Source organism: Rhinolophus hipposideros (assembly GCF_964194185.1).
Source record: "Rhinolophus hipposideros genome assembly, chromosome: 11".
Taxonomy (NCBI): Eukaryota; Metazoa; Chordata; class Mammalia; order Chiroptera; family Rhinolophidae; genus Rhinolophus; species Rhinolophus hipposideros.
This window is the reverse complement of record NC_138057.1, coordinates 50064036-50081997: the sequence shown is the minus strand read 5'-3', so window position 1 is coordinate 50081997 and position 17962 is coordinate 50064036. Positions and strand designations below refer to the sequence as shown.

Sequence of the window (17962 nt, the reverse complement as noted above, 5' to 3'; positions counted from 1 at the left end):
AGAGTCTGAATGGAATTCAGTCCTTTATTGAGATATTTGGTTGAGCCAAGCATGTTTCCACATCTCTATCTTCAGTTTAATTTTTCCAGTGAGGAACTGAAACATACAAAGCTCATGGGTAGAATCTACTGAATTCCTGAAATTCCAGTTCATAGGTAAGTCACTAACAGATAACAATATACACACATATTAAATATATTATAAAATGTATGATGAGATATTTTAAGAAAATGCTTTTGAAATATTACAAATTATTATCTACTGTTTTTCATTTGCTTGTTTTTCATTATGCTCTTGAAGATTGACACCACTGTAGTCTGATTTTGAGATACACACTGTGGCATTTTACTGGGGAAATGTCTCATCTTACTCTTAAAAATACTGTCTCTGGTCCCAATGGGGGACTTTTTCAAAGAAGCATTATTTTGTCTCTTATCCTACGACTTGCATGGGTAAAAAGAAAACCAACAATATTGAGTGTTTGATCCATTTCTGCCCCCTCACTCTTATCTATAAAGAGACAGATTTTCAATTGTAAATTTCCACCTCTATGGGCAAATGACAAATGTTGTAGCCACGTTACCAACTTTCTACCAGAAAAAAGAAAAAATACAAAACCGTTCATAAAACACAATACCTGGCTAATAATAAGGTATGGTGTGATAATTATGGTACATCACTAAAATAGCGTATTACACAATTGTTAAATGATAATTAAGAATACTGCATAGAAACATGAAAACATACTAGAATATAATTAAAAGAGAAAAGAAAAACACATGATTATAATATATAAGGTGGAGGAAACCCAGAAGATAACATGCTGAAATGGAAATACAGTAGTTCTGTTAGAATAGTGGGACTGTAGATTTTCAAAAATATTTTCTTCAGTGTTAGAATAGAATAGTAACAGTGAATTCACCAAATAAATGTAGGTACAGAGGGGAGACAGGAACAAACAAATAGAAATTGGATATTACCAAGGGAAACACATTTAAAAGAAATCTTTCTTCTCTACTCTTGCCAGCTCAGTGGATATTAAGATCCATTGTACTGAGAGCATTTTCAAAGGAGTTTGTTAGTAGGGATTGAAAGAGAGCCTGAATTTAACTATGGCTGGATTTTGTCTACCATGATAATTGTAATAGAAACTAAGTATTGAAACAGTTATCTAAATATGCTCCAGCTTGGGTATCTTGGCAGAATTCACACTTTGGAATCAAGAGACAGTTTAGGAACAAAACAACATGTGCATAATAAACAGGAATATCAAACAAGAGAAATTCAATGGAGAAAATTTCAAAAATCAAATGCCTATTTAAAATCAAGTTGAATTGACTGTTTGGATTAACAGCAAATAAAAAACAAGTAATGGCTAGTTAAACTTATGTCTATCTGAAAGCTCTTGAAGGATAACTCTTGACAGATAGACAGGAGCAAATATCCTATCTATTATGTTAATATTAACAATTTGCTAAAACTGTTGATTGGAATCAACTTCTCTGTTTGCCTCTAATAGCCTCACTTTGCTTGTTTTCCTTCTCTCCCTCTTCTGTTCAAAAGGATGATTATTTTATTCTGAGTGAATGGTACTTAACAAGTGTTGATTTGTGGCGCTAGGCTAGCTTGCTCCATATTAGGAGGGGTTGCTTTAGGTAAGATGTTCAGACAATTTCATACACACAATCGCACGTTTTATTCTTTCTAGTCAAACAAAGTTAAGCTTCCCGGCTCAACATTTGCAAACCATCATTTTAGCACTGCAGAAAATCCCCTCAAATGCCTAAATACCTTAAATATCTTAAGTAGATGGATGAAAGAAGAAACTTGAAGGGGTTTGCTTCTGAAATATCTTGAAAATGTGATAAAATACCTTGTGTCTCTAAACTAGTAGTTGACTTTGGATTTGGAAATTGGAGAGAGAGAGAGAGAGAGAGAGAGAGAGAGAGAGAGAGAGAGAGAGAGAGAGAGAGAGAGAGAGAATGTGTGTGTGTGTGTGTGTGTGTGTGTGTGTGAGTCTGTAGGCTATGAAGGAGTTTGAGCTGGTTCCAAGAAATCAGAAAGTAACTTTTCCAAACCCCAAACCACACAAACATCTCTTTTCAGACCTGGTGTAAGATTTACACTCAGCAAATCTAAGTCTCTAATGTCTTGTTATCTCCTACCTCTAAAGCTGTCCACAGTTGCAAACAAATTAGAGGAAGTTTTCATTCCTAAGAGTTATTCAATAATTTTCACCTTTGTAGAATATGATTTCCCTCTTTCAAAATGCATTAGAATTATTAAGAGGCATTATGATTTTTAGGAAACTTTTTCTTCTATGCCAAATCCAAAGTAAATTACATTTAGTTTAAGAGTATGCATTAGATTATTTGAAGCTATACCAATATTGAAAAAATTTCTCCTCAAAAATATTTTACTCTTAACAGAAATAGTAAATACCATTTTGTCCCCAGAAATGTATTTTGCTGAATAAATGATATTTGGTAATAAAACAAATCTGCTTTCATACATCTACAAAATTCTTTTTAGTAGAAGCAAGAATTCAATCTATGTCACATAACTGTTATCATGAATTGCAGAACTTTGGCCTGCATTTTGCTGTAACTCATTTCCTCACAATATATAAAATGCCTTTGAAATAGTGCCATAGAATATTCATACTGGGAACAAATGATAGAGATAATCTAGTGTAAGTCAGTCACACCCCTCCCTTTTCAAGGAACTGAAGTGTAAGAAGATAAAATTTGCCTAGGATCACAAATCTCATTTTCTGACATTTAAGGACTATTAAAAAGCAATTACATACTTTTGATCTTGAACTTGATTTGAAAATTGTGACAACATGGATGGATCTTGAGAGTATAATGCTAAGCGAAATAAGTCAGACAGAAAAAGCAGAGAACCATATGATTTCACTGATATGTGGTATATAAACCAAAAACAACAAAAGAACAAGACAAACAAATGAGAAACAAAAACTCATAGACACAGACAATAGTTTAGTGGTTACCAGAGGGTAAGGGGGGTAGGGGGTGGGAGATGAGGGTAAGGGGGATCAAATATATGGTGTTGGAAGGAGAACTGACTCTGGATGGTGAACACACAATGGGATTTATAGAAAATTGTGATTTTTTAAGGGCATGATTCTTAGGACAGAATAATTGATACACTTAAAGAATTACAGTTGAACCTGAAACCCACAAAAGAGGCATACCCCAAATTTTTGTCCTTAACTCCCCTTTTCGGAAAAAGTGACTGAAGCTATCTGATTTACATTAAGCATCATTCTTTGAAGGATGCAAAATTATTCTAATCTTCAAGATAAAATATACTACTGTTTCTATATATTATTCCATATTTCTCTTCGATAGGGATCAAATAGTATTCTGGATGATTGACCTCTTGTCTATTACAATTGAGCAAATGAAATAGGAAATGCATTTTAGGATCCCATTGTGGTTTTTTTCATCAGCAGCAAAAAAATTAAGAAGTAAAACAGATCTTTGTCATGTAATGTTCATTGATCAGGTGTACTTAACAAAAACTGGGCTTTAGTTAAATCTAGTAGATTAACCCTTGTTTCCTTGACATTTACAGTCTTGGGAATGTGGAATAAAGGTACAAATAATGACATTTCCAGAAATTTAACCACTGCATTTCATATAAATTCTGCATAAAGTTCAATGTGTTGACTTCATAGTCTTCAGATTTTAAAAGGCATATAGAAATAGTAAATACCAGTATATGTCTCTCAAAAATGTTAAAGACACTTGTATACATATGTAAAATCCATTTTGACTTGATGAAAACAAATTCTAACCTATGAAAATATTACATCAAGTCATTTTGCACCTGATGAGGAAATTATACATGAATGAGAGTAAATGTTAGAAATCACTTCAGATAAAGACCCAATAAGTCACTTTAGATGAAGAGCTTAAGAAGTCACATAGCCATCTAAAAATGTTAGTTTTTCACTTAGCTGGTCACACTTATTTTACTTCATTTGAAATTCCTGATCTTGTCAAAGGATAATATCATAAAACTCAATGACACAATTCAACTGTCTTTAGCTCCCCTTTTTCCAAAAATCATCCCATCTAAGAAAGAATGTAGCTATTCTATCTTGATTTTTCTTTCAGCAAATACTAAGTGTTAAAAGCTTTCAACAGATAAAAATTGTTTCATTTAATGAAGAATTAAGTTGTTTTTTTCTCTCAATTTTTTCAGACCTAAAGCAGCTCAGTGTCCTGTGAGCTGCCCATGTGTCATTTCATGCTTGGTATCTGCAGCCCACTTAAGATTTCTCTTGCTTTCAGCAGGTACTGAGTAGCACTTTTGGGGTTATTTACAGACTATCCAACATAGTTAAATTATTAAATAATTTAATAATTATTACTGCCTACCTACTGCCTCTTCTAGCATCCTTAACCTTCATCACCCTTCTCTAAAATGTGTCCCCAACATGCCTATTTACATGGCTCTCAGGCACTGGAGGTTTGCACACCCATCACATACCAGGTCACTTTCTAACAGTGTGACGACTGTTGGAGCAGGGCAGTTTCCTTCCGCTGGCAGCTGAGTGCAGTCATGTTTCTGTCAACACAGTGACCCTTGTATGCAAAGCTTAGACTATTGTCTCATGGTCCCACCTGCCTTGGCTCTGATTGATGTAACAACAGTATCTGTCATAGGGACTGTTCTGCTTGTAGGAGCAAACAATGATACTGTCCTGGGGCACAAAGAAGATGCTGTCCTCAGGCTCGGGGCACTCGGACCTGTCCCAGGCCGAGCACTTGGCATCCAAGGCACTGTAGACAAGGGAACTGCCTGACGGACAGTAGCCGTCCAGGTATCTGGATGTCTCCTCCTGATGCCCGCTGGGGACCAGGCTCTGGCATTCTCCTTCTTCTGTGGGGCTAGGGATGGTGATCGAGCTGGCCGTCGGCACCTCAGTCTGCCCTTGGGGGGGAGGCTTCCCCCTGAGGCCCGCCTTCTTAGCCAGCTCATCTGAGCTTCCCTTGCCTGACTCCAGGTCCGAAGGGGTCCTCAGCAGTTCCACCACCTCCTTGTCCTTGGGTTTCCGGAAGCAGGGCAACTTTCGGGCCCATAGTAGCTCATTTTCAGGCCACTTGGTGCACCCCTCGGTTTTCCTGGCCAGGGCAATGGCCGCGATGCCTGGTAGGCAGATGGCTGGCCCGATGGCCAGGAGGGGGATGTTTCCCAGGGTCTCTCCTTTCATCCCAGAGACGGTGAACATGAATCCAAAGACCAGGAAGACGCTGACCAGGGCCACCACCAGTCCAGTCCTCGGGTTAATGTCATCAGGCCGCATTTTTCATTCCATCCAGGTTGGGGGCTTCTTGCTGGCCGGGGATCAGCTTTCCTCTCTTCCCTCAGAAATGAAAGAAACCATAGTGGGTTAAAAAAAAAAAAATCCAAGTCAATTTCCCCACCCACCAACTCTTTGTCTCTCTTACTCTGTCTCTAACTCTCTACTTGTCCGACAAATTTGGTCTCTGTCTCTATCCCTCTCCCTGTTTCAGTTGCTCTCTGTCTGTCTCTTCGCTATTGTAATCTCTGTCTCTCATGAAACCATCCACCGGCGGGGGTCACCGAAGTACCTTAGGTTTCCTGCGGTCTCCTGGGAGCAGAGAAAGAAGCCGGTCTGAGTCTCCTTAGAAACCTCCACAGCAGCTGTCCCCTCGACTCTTTCCCCTGTTTCTGGAAGGAATGCCTGGCTGTTCCCACTGACTCTGCATCCAGGAGATGGGACGTGGGAGCGTGTCTTTCTCAGCAGTGCCCGTCGCGGTCCCCAGGCTCTGGAAGCGGAGCGGCGGCGCGGGCATCTGCGCGCGGATAGCCGGGTGTTGGCGGGAGGAAGGACTTAGTCTGCGAAGGAGGGAAAGCAGCGCGTGAGCCTGTCCTCCTTACATCACTTTCAGAGCGAGCTCATAAACAAAGAAGGACGCGTGGGGGCGCGAGGAGGACACACCCCCGGGAGAGGCCACCCAGGCGGACGAGGCTGCCTAGGGTCCAGGCGGGCTGCCGGAGTTCATTCCGCCGCTGCCCAGGAGGGCTCAGCTGGGCGGCGGGACCCACTTCCGTGCCCGGGAGGGTCTGGGGTGCAAGCCTGCCACTTGCACTGCTCGCCGGCTGCTGTCGGTCGGGGCGCTGCGCGGACAGCCAGCGGCGCACAACAGCGCTGGAGTAGAGGAGCGGGCTGTACTCGGGGAGCGCACAGGATTAGCACCCAGGCTGTCAGTGGTGAGGGTTGGGTGCCAGGTTTTGCTCAAGCCTTGGGGGAGTCATCAGAATCCTTCTCCCTCGTCTTCCAGCTTCAGACCCTGGAGGGGGTGGCCTTGGAGCCTGGATCCCACTCTGACACGACTGTGGTGCCAGCCAGACCTGCTGGGTCAAGGGAGAACGGCTGTCCATCCTCTGCTCCCTCCCATCCGCATTCTCACACTTCCCACCCAACACACAGTTCACTAGGAGAAGGAGGAGCCTCAAGTGAGCAGGACAGGCCGACAAGCTTACCATGCAGTTCTAGCTTTGAGCGATTCTCTCCTCTCTTGCTAAAGCTGCAGTCTCCTTCCCACTGCTCCCGGTAATTGATTCCTCAGGCCCCATTGCTTTGGCGGTGCTTGTTCAACAAGATTCATCATTTAGGGTAGATGGAAAATAGTGAGGAGCAGAACGGTATGGGGTGCAGTCTTTCATGTACAGGCACTGCCTTGGTAGAAAGAACTTTGATATCTAGGCCTTCCCACTTAAACTAGCTGTGTGTTCTTGGGAAAGTGACTTAACCTCTCTGAGAATCAGTTGACCCATCTATATAATGAGAATATTACTACCAAACATATGAGGGAATATTATGAGAACTAAATAAATGTAAAGTGCCTAGTACAATCTTATTACGTGGTCCTGTTCACAAAACAGTTGAAATTAATTATATTTGCACAGTATGTCATAATCAATGTAAGACAGAGCCAAATCATAAATCTTGCCAAGGTCCAGATTCTCATTAAGGTCAGCAGTACTTCCTGCCCTTCAGATTGGTAAGATTTCCCAGTATCCTTTCAATAATGGCCCGCCTTGTATGGAGTGAGCTTGAGTGATTTTTTTTCCTCTTTGAAATTCCAAAGACTCTTGGGCATGATAGGCATTTCTCTGAAAGTGATGCCAAAAAATAGGCTTAAATTGATTTAATTTTTTTATTGCCAATTTGGAAGAGATGAAGGAGGTAGGCAGAAGGAACACTAGTCTAATTTTTACATTAATTTTTATTGAAGCATCATGTACATAGAGGAATGAGCACAAATTGTAAGTGTACCTCTGAATGAATTTTCATAAAGAGAACGTGCCCATTTAACCAGCATCTACATCAGGAAGGAGAATATTTTACTACCCCCCACCCGCCGTGCCTCTTATGTCACTCCTATGCCGCTCCCCCAGAAGGAACCTTTATCTTGACTTCTAGAAGCTTGGATTACTTCTGCCTCTTATTGAACTTTATGTAAATGAAGAGCTGGGACAGTGGTGAAGCAAATGAGGCACTGGCCTCTAGTATAAAATTCATGGGGTTGCTGAAAAAGACCCAAATAATCAAGATAAATAATGTTTTAATGCAACATTTTAAAAACTCAAAATTAATTAAAAAATTAATTTTGACAAACAAAATATGTAAAATTGAAATAAAGACAGGATCAGTGTATTAATCTGGTTCTCCAGAGCATGAAAAACAAAAAGTTGTGTTTGTGTTAGAAAGAGAGAGACACAGAAAGAGAGAGAGAAAGAGAGAGAGAGAGATTTGATTTTAGGGAATCAGCTCACATGGTTGTGGAGGTGTAGCAAGTCCAAAATCTGCATGGTAGGCTGATAGGTTGAAGACTCAAGGAAGAATCTAAAGGTGGCCAGTGGCAGAATTCCCTTTTCTTTCAGGGAGGTCGATCTTTTTCTGTTAAGGCCTTCAACTGATTGTTTGAGACCCAGCCACGTCATGGAGGATAATTTGCTTTACTCAAACTCTATTGATTTAAATTTTGATCTCATCTAAAAAAATACCTTCACAGCAATATTTAGACATGTTTGACCAAATAGCCAGGTACCATGGCCTAGCCAAGTTGACACATAAAATTAAGCATCACAGAAATCCTTTTAGGTTCAGGAGGCAGATGAAGTGAAGCCCAATGAGATCTAAAGGAAGCTGGATTCAAGAAGTTTCCCAGAATACATATGCATGATACTGTGCTTCCTTTCTCTTACTTCTCCTTCCGTTTATTTTTCTCAATCTCCTCCTCCTTTTCCTTCTTCATTCATCTGTATCTGTTTTTGGTGCACAATCATTTATACCATATAAATTCCTCTTAAAAAGACACGTGAGGTGCTTTGTTTGCATTGCACAAACTTGTTTTTGTTCTGGCATTGACTAAAGTGTGGACTTTCTGAGAACATTTGAGACCCAAATTCTGCTCCCAGCTCACATAGGGAGCTCACATAGCTCCTTTTGTGTGTCTCAGGTTTTCTTTTGTCTTGGACATTGTACAAAGAAAGACCTAGCTCTATCAGCATAAGCGATATCATGGGAGGCTAAAATCTACTAACTGTGTGATTGACGTATGCTGGATCTGCAAAATTTCAGGTAAAAGGAAAAGCATGATATCGGTATACATGTTTTCCTAGCAAGAGAATGTATTTCATTCACAAATCACTTTTTAGACATGACCCATTCAATTCTCACAATAGCTATCCTTTATGGACCCATTCCTATGTGTTGGTGTCTTTACTGAAAGTCTGCTGATTTAAAGGTTAATCTCATCTAAAAAATACTTTCACAGAAACATCTAGAATAATTAATGTTTGACTAAATATTTGGATACCATGGCCTAGCCAAGTTGACATGTAAAATTAAGCATCAAAATCAGTTTTACTGATTTTTCCTTTTACCTATACTCCTGGATGGCTTGGCACAGCACTGTTTACCATAAGTACTCTTTGGTCTGGCTTTTTTGGTTCAATATTATGCTTGTAAGATTCATACAAACATGTAACAATAGTTTCTTCATTCTCATTGTGTTAATAATAACTATTTATTCATTCTACTGTTGATGGTTTTATGAGGTGTTTCCCGTTTTGGACTGTTGTGGATAATGTTGTTTTGAACATTTCTGCTGTGTATATTTCTGTGACAGGAATTGCTGGGTCATAGGTACGCGTCTCTTCAGCTTTAGTAAATATGGTCACTTTCCCAAAGCAGTTATCCAATGGACATCCCCACCAGTAGCGTCTGGGCATTCCAGTTGTTCCACATTATTGTCTCCACTTGGTATTATCAATCTTCTAAGTTTTATCCAGTTACTCTTTGTGTAAACTGTGGAGGAAACCTGATTGGGATCTTTGATATTGAAAGATGTCGGTTGTTTTCTTCTGCACAGTCATCTGCCCAGCCTGAGTGCAGCTGAACCTCATATTATAATTAACCTCATTCCTTTAACTTATTTAAGTGTTCCTGACTTGGTCCTAATATACTGTGGTTGTCATCTGAAAGAATAGTCATTAATTTAGTGATGATTTATTAACCCCCTGCTATGTCCCACGGTGCCACTATCAGAAACAAAGTACTGGGCTTATAGGTTGTCTGTAGCATCTGGATAATCAAGTCAAGTCGTTTCCAGTTTTTTTCATTGCCCTGCCCATACTAATATGTTATTCATTAAAAAAATGAAATAGAAAAGATGAAATAGAAAAGACAAAGATATGATAAAGATAAAATGACAATGTTTTAAAATGTTTTACTAACTGATGGCTTCATACTCTCAGAAGACAGCGGCATAATACACATTTCAGCATTTTTGATGGTGGCTGTAAATCCATATTTCGGATAGTGTTGATCAGAATTTTGAAGCTGACTTCTTGACAGAACTGATTAGTTCATCATTGTTTTTACCTCCTAATGTGGCTGACAAAAAGCTTGTACTACGAATAGGAAAAGCATCAGCTCTGTCGTTTTCTTGTTCACTTGTGCTTGCATTGTTATTATAATCATTAATATGAGGTTTCTTTGCAGGAATCCTTGCTAGCCTCTTGTCCATTTAGTGAGGTTAGTAATTGGAATTATATAATAGAACCCATATCCTGCTCCAGCAGGTGGCAATGTGGGGAGAAGGGGTAGCAGTAATTCCCACCTGCCTCCAAAGAATCCTGCTCACTCTTCAACTGCTGTCCTCAAATAAAGTAAGACAAATTTGTGCTGTCTTCACCCCTTTGGAGGCCAGTCCTTAATTACGGACTCATGAGGCATTCCCACTGTGTTTCAAGGACAACCGAAAGAGTCAGGGTTTTAATGGGCTAATGAAAGTAAATCAACAAGCACTAAAATGAAATCATAAATACGCATTGAGAAGGCTGAGTAGAGGAACTCTGAAGGCTAGCCCCAGTTCCCTGCTGTTATTAAAATTAACTTTAACCATCAACCATGTTCCTTTTCATGTCAGGACTCATATCCCCAAACCAGCAATAAGATCTTTATTGTTGTTGTGGGCTATGTGTTTTCCTTTCATTTTCAGCCCAAATCATGTAGGGAGATCCAATGAAATATACTTGTACGACGACTCTTTCTTCCCTTTAAGATTCACAATATTCAGGGCAACACTTCATTCTTCTAATTCAGTGTTCAAGGTGGGACATTTTCAAGACTTAAAACAATGTTTTTGAGATAATAAAGGGAATTTTAATATGGATTGATACCAAAGAATGGTTAATTTTGTTAGTTGTGATAAGCATTATGGCTATGTAGGAAAATCTCCAGATTGTTTAGAACTATGTAGGGGACGGAATGATATAATAGAACGGGAGAAAGGAGGAAGGGAGGGAAGAAGAGAGAGATGAATCAAGTATGGCAAAATCTTGATAATCATTAAATTTAGATGATGAGTTTATGGATGTTCATTGTATTATTATATGTATTTGAAAATATTTTATAAGATTTTCTGGAAGAAATTAGATGGCTAAATAGAATCTTTAAAAACATTTCAGTGGGAGGCAGCTGCAGAAAAATTATTATGAGCACAGGCTCTGAATTTGCGTGGGCTCCAATCTGGGCTCTTTACTTTCTAGCTGTGTCACCTTGGGCAAATTACTCAACCACTCTGTTCGCATTTTCCCTATAGGTAAAATGGATCTAGTAATAGTATCCACCTCAAACAATTGTCAAGATCAACAAGATAATACTCCTGAAGCAGTGGGAACAGTGTCTGGCACAGAGACTGGAAGTGTTTATTATTATTATTTTTAGTATTGTCTATTGTATATAATGTAATGGTTCTCAACTGGGGGCAATTTTGACCCCCCAGGAGATATTTGTAACAATTTAAAGACACTTTTGGTTATCCCAACCAGAGGCGCTACTGGCATCTGGTGGGTAGAATTCAGGAATGCTGCTAAATGTCCTATGCCACACAGGAGAACCTCCCACAACAAAGAATTATCTGGACCAAAAAATCAATAGCGCCAAAGTTGAGAAACCCTGCACTAGTATCACAAGGACATTGTAAACATATTAGAAAACACAGAAAAACAAAACAAGAATAACAATATCTCATAATTTCACATGCAGAAATAATCACTATCCAAGATCAGAAATTTACAAAAAGAAAATGACATCATCAAAATTAAGATGCATAAAAAAGAAAATGTCCCTTTATCTCACTGCTTCCAATGGTGACAGGTCCTCATTTCTTCAAAACTATTACAACTTACAGAAAGTTGTCCAACCTCTTCAGACCTCTGGTAAATGGCATTTGACTAGGCTAGCCCCTTCTGTGGGAATGAAGCTGAATGAAACACAAGGAAATTATTTGAAGTCATTAATGATCCACCTCAGAAATCTTATGGGAACCTACTCCAACACCAGTTTTCTGGGGGGAAACTTGGTAGATTATATCAAGAGCCTTTTGAAAGTCCGTGTTCTTTGACTTGGCAATTCCACTTCTAAGAATTTATCCTAAAGAAAAATAGTCAGACAAATGTGCAAAAGTGTTTGTATAGTTGGTCACTGCTGTGTAGTTTTCAATTGTGAACAGTTGGAAGGACCTAAACTGCAAACAACAAAGGGAGATTGGCCATTTATACTCTGGTGTATCTATGCAATAAAATACCACGCAGTCATTTAAAAAAACCATGTTTATCTATGTATACTTACATGGAAAGACATTCATAATGTATTTAGTCAAAAATAGCCCCAGGAAAGGTTTGGAAGAGCTAATGCATGATTGTGTATCATGCAGAGTGTAGGTGAACTCCAGCAAGCCTTGCTGGGAGGAGCGCGGACTCTAGGGGAGGAGGGTCAGAAGACTCCTGGGTCCCTCAGTCTCCTGGCGTTCTACGGAGAAGCGTGCCTGGGCAAGGTGCAGCTAGATTCTCCAGCACAGGGACCTCACCCCTGTTGCTCTCCTTTTTAATGGACTAAAGGGAGTGGCCTTGACACTGGGTGACACATGTTTTGCAAGTCAAATACTGAGTAGTTTGTGCTTAGGTGCAGCTCTTTGGGGAGTTCTGTGAAGCACCTGGAATTTTTGAGCCCCCTGGTGGGGAGGGGGAAAGTTGGTTTGGGCACAGCCTTTCCTGCTGCAGGGAGTGTCAGTCAAAGGTCACTCAAGCTCATGACCAGCTGCCAGAAAGAGTCCTGAGGATCAGCAGGTCTGCCTCCCCCTCTCACTCATCTAAGCGGCCAGCTTTTTGTGTCTTAAATGAGGCTTTGTGTCAGATATCTCCAAGGATGCTTTGAGCTCTAAGTGTTTTATGATTCTAATGTTTGAATCACTGTCAATGGTCATTTCTGTTGTTGTGAAAGACCTGTAAACTTCTCCGGGGTTTCATCGGTCATGACAATAAGGTTCACTTGCTATAACACCATCGGATCCCTGGGGAGGTTCATCTTGGTACGGGACAACACTTTCCCATCCTTCTCCCTCCTCTTTTTCTTGCCAGGGTCTCAGGAGGTTTACATAGCTTAATTAATTCAGATCAGTCAAATGCTTTTGAGAGTCTAAGAGTAAAGTCACTGTCTTGCAATGAATAATAGCCTCGTAGGAACTGAAATCACTCACCGTGTTATTAGTTGATGTTAGTCTTGCGTCCTGTGTAATGTGACACTATCCGTTCTAATGTGCAGCATCTGCTCCTTGGATTAAAAAGTGGCCCAGGAGAACCCACCTGAATTCCCTGAGTCCTTTACATACACACTCCAGGGATTTGAGGATGTGATTGAGGCTGAGTGAGGGAATTGAGGGACATGACATTCCTTATAGGTGTAAAATGCAGTATTTTTGGAGGATTCATATTCTGGTTGGGGAGACTTTGGGGGAGGGCACAGTTTCTGTGAGGCTTGGGGTAAATGTTCTTCTCCATTTCTCTTCCCAGAGGGTATTTGAGGGCACATGTTGAGATAAGTCACTCAAGCCCCTTAGGATGAGGCAGTTTAACCATTACTGGCTCAAACCATCTCAGGAGCACATCCACCAAGAGGGGCTTGAGTGAACTTCAAGTCCTATGACTTTAAGGTTTGGGGAGGATCTGCTCAGCTATTCAGGAGCTCTGAGGCCTTGGGCAGTTTACAGACCTCAGATCTTCTATTTTTTTTTGTTCTGTAAAATGGAGGTAATATCTAATTCCCGGATACCAAGAGGATTACATGCCACATTAAATAGTCGATACAGGTGAAGCTCTTCGGAGAGTGCTCGCCAGTCGAGCACGCCTTCTGTAAGCATCTGCTTTGACACGTGTAAGCACCTCTTGCCAATTTGGTAAGTTAGGCTCTGTGCTAAGCACTTTACATATATTATCTCATTTAATCCTCACAGCAACCTTTTTATGTCTCCATTTTATCAACAAAAAAAACCGAGGCATGGAGAGGTTAAGTAACTTGTACAAGGTCATATAGTGAATAAGATGGATGTCAGAGTCCAAGCTCTTAGTTGGTTAGGTTATGGTTGCCTTCCCCTCCTCCTCTATAATTTCCCATAGGTCTTAGAGTTAACTTCCTCCAGTTGTGACTTTAAATGAGAGGAGAAGGAACGTTTGGAGATGACCTGAAGAAGGAGTCCACGCTGCCAAATTCTTGGTATCTTGTAATTTTAAATAGAGAGGCTACAAGACACCTCAATTCATCACACTCTATCCCTTCTGCCCCTTTCCCTCGCTAACTGACAGTTCCCATTTGAACACCAAAATCAAGGGCTTGGCAATACTATTCACGTCTAAGAACTAAGTCAAGTGGTTCTGATTTAATTTTTATCAGTCTGTTCTGTGAAACCCAGGATACTTTGTGTTCCAGAAATTAACTTCTTGTAGCCACGAAGAAAAGAATCAGAATGACAAAATAAAGCCAGTCAAGGGAAGTGCAGGGGTTAGTGGAATCTCACATTTTGTGAGGTTTCATTCTTATTTTAATGATTCTAAAGGTTTTAATGATTCTAAAAGCAATGTGTTTAATACAGAAAAATTTGAAAGCATAGAAAAATATAAAAAGAAAATTTACAGCAATTATAGTTCTGCTAGTATGCTGAGACAACCATTGTGGGCTCCAGCTCTTTCCAACAGTTCTGACACATAGTTGGAATATTTCAAATACTATACATATACACAGGGTGCCAAAAAAAGTATACACATTTTAAGAGAGGAAAACTGTATTAAAATTGTGATACTCAATATATACCGATAACAAAAGATGAATACAAGTCACGTTTGACTTCTGCAATTACAAGAGGTGCTCAAAGTGGTTACCATCAGTGTCCAGACACTTCTGATTACAGCAAACCATCGCTTGAGCAATGCTGACCAAAGTGTCCACTTGTATACATTTTTTGGCACTCCCCAGTATATTTCCCTGTTTTTCATCTCATAATATAATGCAAGCATTATATTGTAAGTTATTTTCAAGTGTGCAAATGTCAGTTTTAATGTCTGGGTAGTACTGTCTCCTGTGGAATTGACGTTTTGAAGAAGACAGCCTATGTTAGCTACCAGTCAGTTTAGAAGTAGAACATTGCCCATATTTTCTATCTCCCTTTATGCTCCTCCCTGATTGCATCCCCCTTTCTTCCTGAAAGATAATCACTACTTTTGAGAAAATTATTCTCTTACTTTACCAGTGGTCCCCCCAATAAACCATGACTCCTTCTATTCTGCCTTCATGTAGTCCCCTCCCACATTGACTTGCTTTGGCCAATGGGACATTAACAAATATGATTTGGTAAGTGCTTGCACATTGGGATAGATTCTTTGGGACTTCCTGGCTCTCTGCGACCACAATGCTGTGAGAAGCCCACACTTATGTATCCCACTGCCGCATTAAGTTGTCCCAGCCACCCCCCAGATATTGGAACCACTCTGGCTGAGGCTCCAGACAATGTGAAGCAGAGATGAGCCATTCCTAGTGTGCTCTGTGTAACTCCCTCATCTACAAATTCCTGAGCAAATAGAATCATTGGTGTTTTAAGCCACTAACTTTTTGCTTGGTTTGTTATGGCAGCAATAAATAACTGAGATACAACCTATATTTGCATCCCTAAATAATATGTTATTTAGTTTTTTTCTATTTTTGGACTCTATAAAATAGAAACATACTAGTTTCTATTTAAATTAGTTTCTGGTGTACAAACCAACATAGTGATTAGACATTTATATATCTCACAAAGTCAGACCCCACTAAGTCTATTACCCATCTGACACTGTACATAGTTATTAGAATATTCTTGACTATATTCCCTATGCTGTTATGTATATATATATATATATATATATATATATATATATATATATATATATATACATATATATATATACATATATATATCCCCATGACTATTTTTTAAAATTATAGTTGACATTCAATATTATTTTATATTCATTTCAGGTGTACCATGTGGTGGTTAGACATTTATATAATTTATGAAGTGGTCCCCATGGTAAGTCTAATACCTACCTGACATTATACATAGTTTTTATAATATTATTGACTACTTTCCCTATACTGTCCTTTACATCTCCATGACTCTTTTGTAACTATCAATTGTACTTCTTAACCCCTTCACCTTTCTCACCCAGCCCCCCTAACCCCCTCCCATGTAGTAACCATCAGTTTGTTCTCTCTATCTATGGGTCTGTTTCTGTGTTGTCTGTTTGTTTTGTTCTTTCGATTCCATATATAAGTGAGATCATATGGTATTTGTCTTTCCCTGTCTGACTTATTTTACTTAGCATAATACCCTTTAGGTCCATTTATGTTGTCTCACATATTAGGTATTTTCTTTGCTGACTTGTTCCTTTTGTTAAACATTCTGTTTTAGAGACACCTCCATGCTGTTCTGTGTGGTTGAGGTTCATTCATTTTCTTTGAGGAGCAGTATTTCTGTTATTTATTCATTCTACTCCTTATAGATATTTGGGCTGTTTGGAGTTTGGGGCTATCAGAAACAAAGTTACTGGGGACATTCTTGTACACATTTACCAGGGTCCATATGCAAGAGTTTCCCAAAGGTATATTCTTGGGGCTAGAATTGCTGGGTTGAAGAATGTGTGCATAGTTAACTTTATTAGACATTGTCAAACTGATTTCCAAAGTAGTCTCCTTTTATATCTCCTGCTAGTAGTATATGAAAGTTCTCACTCTCTCTCATCCTCGACTTGGTATTATCAGACTTATAAATATTTGTTCATCTGATAGGTGTATAATTAATTATATCTTAATGAATTTCCATAATGACTAATGCACCTCTTTTTATATTTATTGACCATTTGGATATTCTCTTTTCTAAAGTACAAGTTCAGTTATTTTACTTGTTTTTAAATTCAGTTATTTTTCTTTTTCTTATTAGTTATTCTTTATCGATTTTAGATATAACTCATTTGTTGGTTATATGTGTTATGAATATCTTTTGCTCTTTTCACCGTCTTTCATAATTTTAATGTCAGCAATTTTTATCAGCATTTTATTTTATGGTTAGGTTTTTATGCGTTGTTTAAGAAATTCTTTCCTACCCCAAGTTCATGAGATAGTCTCTTATATTTTCTTTTAAATGAGTTGAGATTTAGGGTCTTAATACACCGGGAGTTTATTTTTATGTATGGAAAGACGTAGAAATTCAATTTCACATTTTCCCCATAGATACTAAATTATCCCAGTACCATTTATTGTAAAGCTCATCCTTTCCCCATCACAATGCACTTTTTATCAGATATCAAATGTCTATATATAAGTGGATCTGTTTCTGGGCTCTCTTAATTCCACTGGTGACTTTGGTTATTCTTACTCGATATATTGATATCTGGCAGGGCGAATTCTCTCACCTTAGTCCTGTTCAAGAGTGTCTTAGCTATTCTTTGCATTTCTATATGAAATGGAACATCAGCTTCTCAAGTCTGACAAAATACATGTGAGGTTTTAAATCAGAATTGCATTGAATCTATAGATCTATTTGAAGAATTTAAGTATTTACAATATTTAATCTTTCAATTCATGAACATTACAACCTTTTACATTTGAAGAATTTACATATTTACAATATTACAATCTCTTAATCCATGAACATACAGTAAGAATGGAGACAAATAAACATTTATCTCCATTAATTTAGGTATTCTTAGTGCATTTAAATAAAGTTTTTATGGTTTTCACTATTAAAGATTCACACATTTTTTAGGTACTTTAAAAATCCTATTGTAAATTAAATTGAATTTGTTTCTGTTTCTCTAAATATATCAAAATACAATTGATTTCTATAAATTGATTTTGTATCCAAAGTTTGCTAACATCTTTACTAGTTAAAATAATTTGTAGAATTGTTTGAATTTCTATGACAATTATATTATCTGTGAATAATGACAATTTTGTTTCTCTCTGCCCAATACTTGTAATTTTTATTTCTTTTCCTTGCTTTTCTGTATTGGCTAGAACCTT

At 38.7% G+C, this 17962-nt stretch overlaps 1 protein-coding gene across 2 annotated transcripts; it reads right to left on the bottom strand.

The window, feature by feature from the left end:
- Positions 1–4491: 4491 nt before the first annotated feature.
- On the bottom strand, positions 4492–5763 carry TMEM215 (transmembrane protein 215). 2 transcript variants are annotated; one of them, XM_081065410.1, is made up of 2 exons: positions 5628–5763; positions 4492–5393 (listed from the first exon to the last, which is right to left on the bottom strand). In XM_081065410.1, the coding sequence occupies exon 2, from the start codon at positions 5336–5338 to the stop codon at positions 4631–4633; it is 708 nt and encodes a 235-aa protein (XP_080921536.1). In that variant the 5' UTR covers positions 5339–5393; positions 5628–5763; the 3' UTR covers positions 4492–4630. The 2 variants fall into 2 exon arrangements, with proteins under 2 accessions (XP_080921536.1, XP_080921537.1); XM_081065411.1 differs by having other exon boundaries at positions 4492–5398; positions 5628–5745.
- Between the last annotated feature and the right edge of the window lie 12199 nt (positions 5764–17962).